A 4,328-nucleotide genomic window follows, 5' to 3' on the forward strand; every position below is an offset into this window, starting at 1 on the left:
CCCGACGGCGGCAAGGCAACATTTGCCACCGAGGTGTGCGACGCGGTCCTCGCGGGCCCGGCACGGCTCGGACTTGGAGCGGAGCGGTAGAGCCCGATGACGCCGCCGACGACGCTGCAGAGCTGCAGAGGCTCGAGGCCCAGATGGAGGCGGCAAGGAGCGGCGGGGACGATGGCTGGGGCCAGGTCGCCTAGGACGAGGATCAGGAGGAACTGCAATCGACATCAAGGTGGATGGAGAATACTGCATCATCCACTCTGTTCAAATCCACTGCGCCAGCCACAGGGTGCAAGACTCGTGCCGAACATGGACGACCCAGACGCCAACGCTGGAGCGGGCCAAGGATGGCATACCGTCCGGATGAAGACAAGGACGACGACGAGCCCGGGACCGCTGGTACGTGGGAGATGGATAAGGAGGACATCGCCAGGCGCGTCAATGAGAAGCTCGACGTCCCAGACGACGGACCAGTCCAGAAGTTCTTCATCAGGGCGACAAAGCGGTCCAAGCTGGTCCCGGTCCCAAGAGACATTGACATCGTACCCGACGGAAACCTCATCGAGTACAAGCTCCGCAACCCCGACATCGGCAAACTCGAGTTTCGGTTTCTGATGGTGGACGAGGCACACACCGCCAAGAAACTCGACGGGGCGTATAACCATTGTTATCGCCTGATTAACTGGAAAAGTCTCGTTTAGGTCGCAAGAACGGTCCGGCGTACCTCATTTGGTCCAAGCTGGGAATCGACTTCAGTGATGGGGACAGTACGAACTCGGCGACCTCCGACTCCTGTTCCACCCTCCGTACGATCCCATGATCAAGGTGAACAGCCTCGAACTTGAGCTTGGAAACACGGCCACGGCGAGGAGGCTTTTTCACCCAGACTCAAAGATCGTGAACACTGCAGCAGGCAAGGCCATGCTGGCCTAGCCGGGCGGGAACAGAGGTGTTCCTCCACCCGCAGATGAGGGCGACTGAGGACGCGCGCGAGAGGCTCTAGAGACTCGTGGATGCGGCCCTCCGCTGCGCGGTGGCCGTGGAGTGTGCCGTTGAGCTGGGGCGCCAAGATGGCGAGGAGAAGACCGCGTGGGCCAACCGGATCAGGTCGTGGTGCAGGCGCATGGAATCGAGCAAGACGAGCCCGTTCGGACACCCCGCGAGCAGGTATCCAATGGCGCGCGTGGTTTAGGCGCAGGTGTCTTCAGATCTCATCCACGAGGAGGGGCTATTCTACAGCACCTTCGCCGACTCTTTCCTCGACGACCCCAGCCAAGTAAGGGGTGTCGACGAGAATATCCAGAATCTCGCGGCCCGCTGGCGCATAGGCACGCCCCTTACAGCCGCACACCTCGACCCCGGGCAGGCGCCGGTTCCTCTGGGCGAGCGTGTCTCCATCCGCAACATTGCATTCGCCGACGAAGAGAGACGCGCCTCCAGAATACGCAGGTGCAGCGGTCGTCCTCCGTCGCCGACTCGACGCACGGCTAGTGGACAATACGCCGGTGGACGCCCGGCCAGTGGACGCCAGGCACAGACGGCACACCTCGTGCCCAGACGGGTTACGACTCTTCCCCGCCAGCCGCGACAGAGGACGATGAATCGCAGGCGACGCCCAGAAGGCTGAAGAGGAAGCCAAAGAGCGATGCGGTGGATCTCGCGCGCAGGAGGCACGCAGGCCGCAAGATCTGAAAGCCTCTTGATCTCGTCCCCGCAGACGGACGCCGAATGCGCGTGGCCCTTGTCGGGAAGATTGGGCTTCTTGCGCGACAAACTCAAAGACGGGACGGCTGTCGAACGCGGCGTAGTTCTCAGCACTGATGGCTGCACCACTCGCGATACTGAGAGCCTTGTCCTAGGGAACTGTAGACAGAGCAGACCAGGGAAATCAGTTACAAACCGTTCCCAGTATTGCATCTACTGGAGCGTTCCAAAGCGGCGGGCTACGGGACGCGATAGCCCACCTATCTGATCACAGCATACCGAGAGCTGCGGACCGGGAAAGACAATGGTCACTATGTCTCCTATGGTCACTAGGAGAGTTCCGTCGGGGGGTGTTCGTTCCTTTTCTTTTCTTTCGTGGTCTCAAGAGTTCTTGGCCGTGGTTGTCGCGTTCTTTCCTTTGGAGTCTTTGAGTCGGAAAGCCGCTGGGGAGGTGTTTGACGGGCAAGGTCATCCCTGTCACGAACCCCATCCCTAACATGACTTTGCAGTCTGGGGCCACCCACAGATGTACTTAATGGCCCAAAGGCACGCGGATCATCTGATTTCGGGCATCTCATTCTTTCATCATCAATTGGAACGTTTGTTTTCTCCTCAGGCGAGTGTTGCCGATAGAGGCGCTCCGGGCTTGACAGAATCATGAAGTGTAATACCGGAGCAATCATCAGAGCAGCGAGCGAATCACGGAGTCACCTGCTTCTTCGATGAGCAGATGATCCAGAGGTCTGTGAAGTTGTTAACTTCTCAACTTACCCTTAGCCGTGTGCTGCCCGTGCTTTGGGCGTGTGCCCTCGTCCACGTCAAAACTGGTGTTTCTAGTTTGCGGGGAACCGACTTTGCCAGACTGCCGCTTAATCTCTAGGTTGGTGGCATATATCGCACGATAGTAAATAGGTTTAGGTAATAAAAACAGCAACTCTAAGAAGTGCCTTAATATACGGGGTGTCTTGCGTAACTAGTTAACTACTACTATATTCCGTGTAAGAGGAGAAAAGGATAAGTGACTCGACGAGGAGACGTGGTTGTTATATAATGCATGACCTGCGTAATGCATCTCTCGCCGTCCTCAAAAAGCAAAGCCTGTCGCACCTCTCGCTCCTTCTAACCCTACCGTGTCTGCCGAGGCTTCGGACATAAGCCAACATATCGTTCAGACCAGATGTACCACATGAGGATTTGAACTTTCGGGCATTATAGCACCCGGTTCAAGATTTTGTCTTTTTTAGGCGGTTGCGTCTGCAGATCGGCTGTTTCCTGACTGTTCCTTGCTGTGTGAGCACCAAAGCAGCCCTTCTGTGACCACGTTGCAGATGAGAAAGAAACTATAATTCGACGGTTAGCGCTGGCGGCGTAGCCCACGACAAGGCAGAGCCGAGGTGACATACAAGGCAATAAAGGTAAACGCCTCAACGGCATGTCTCTTTCGGCATTGTGAATGCTCTCGTGGTTCTGCAGTAAGGCACTTGCCACGACTCCAATCTTGCGCCGTAAATATAAACGACGTGAGCCACAAGTAAGAGAAGATAAGGTTCAGCGGCAAAAGGTAGCCACGATAGCTCTTGATGAGTGGCAAGGCTGTAGCAGCCAAGTAGAAGGCGAGAGTAATAGTAGCCTAGATAGTTGGGTTAGAAGGCGAACCCCCTTTTTCGTTGGCGTTGTTTGACTCACGATAACCTCTTCGTAGATGAGATGTGCATTGCGAAAGTCATTCTTGTGCAAGAAGCGAGAAAGCAAGCCAGTGACGATAGTGGCCGAGGCGAAAATCATAAAGTGGTTGGCCAAGGCCAGACCCCGTAAGATGGTTTGAGACATTTGAGCTTGAGGTGTCTTCGTTTGTAAGAAGTACCGGAATATAAATTAGAGGTTAGATAGAAAGTAATATTATCTTGATCTTCTCGGCGTGAACATTCTGGTCGACAGGATAGAAACATGACCGTATTAATAGCTTGGCAAGCAGAGAGCTTGGCCACACATAGTCTGGGTAGTAGCCACAAACTGGTCGTGCTCAAATCCTGAAACATCCATATGAGCTTTGTTACATAAATTACAGTGGCAAAACCTTAAAAGCAATCCGGCATTCCTGTAAATTAGACTCGGGAGGGAAGATGGGCCAGCATGGCGCTTCCGGATGCGGCGAAAAATGCCTTTGACCCGTGCCACTTGAGTTTGCCTTTGCTCAACAAGGCAAAGTCGTGAGACGGAGATCAAACCGTGCTTTAAGATGCTGGAAATCAACGAACCAGGTGGTCGGCCTTGCCGCGTCAATGCTCAAACAATCCAAAGAGCGTGGTGCTTTCGCTCTAGGCTATGACTGTGTGCGGAAGGACGACGGATCTTTAGCTTTCTGTTTAGAGTCGGCAGATGGAGGACACGAGGAAGTAAGCCTGGATAGGGGAACGGTCCCGAGGTTATCGTGGCAAGCGCAACAAAGCTCCCCATGAATGTCTTTCACCGACGCCGCACGTTCGGCACCACGGTCTCAGACTACAGATCAGAACGCCCCCCGACCGGCATAATGTTGCCGGCGTGCTATGCCATGTAATAGACTTTGCTTCCCGTATACCCCTGATTGCCACAAGCCGTTAGCAGCCGTAGGTATTAGGAAGGAA

The 4,328-nt window shown here is 55.0% G+C and overlaps 2 protein-coding genes across 2 annotated transcripts; one reads left to right on the top strand and one right to left on the bottom strand.

Annotated features, from left to right (window-relative positions):
- Window positions 1-344: 344 nt before the first annotated feature.
- Window positions 345-698, top strand: HRG_03446 (uncharacterized protein; the record flags this gene model as incomplete). The annotated part of the gene is made up of 1 exon (XM_044861917.1): window positions 345-698. One exon carries the CDS (start codon window positions 345-347, stop codon window positions 696-698), a length of 354 nt encoding a protein of 117 aa, XP_044722943.1.
- A 527-nt stretch (window positions 699-1,225) lies between these two features.
- HRG_03447 (membrane-associating domain-containing protein) lies at window positions 1,226-3,531 on the bottom strand (the record flags this gene model as incomplete). Its single annotated transcript, XM_044861918.1, has 4 exons — window positions 1,226-1,852; window positions 2,473-2,563; window positions 3,105-3,331; window positions 3,388-3,531. 4 exons carry the CDS (start codon window positions 3,529-3,531, stop codon window positions 1,226-1,228), a joined length of 1,089 nt encoding a protein of 362 aa, XP_044722944.1.
- Between the last annotated feature and the right edge of the window lie 797 nt (window positions 3,532-4,328).

Source organism: Hirsutella rhossiliensis, assembly GCF_020360975.1.
Source record: "Hirsutella rhossiliensis strain HR02 chromosome Unknown scaffold00003, whole genome shotgun sequence".
Taxonomy (NCBI): domain Eukaryota; kingdom Fungi; phylum Ascomycota; class Sordariomycetes; order Hypocreales; family Ophiocordycipitaceae; genus Hirsutella; species Hirsutella rhossiliensis.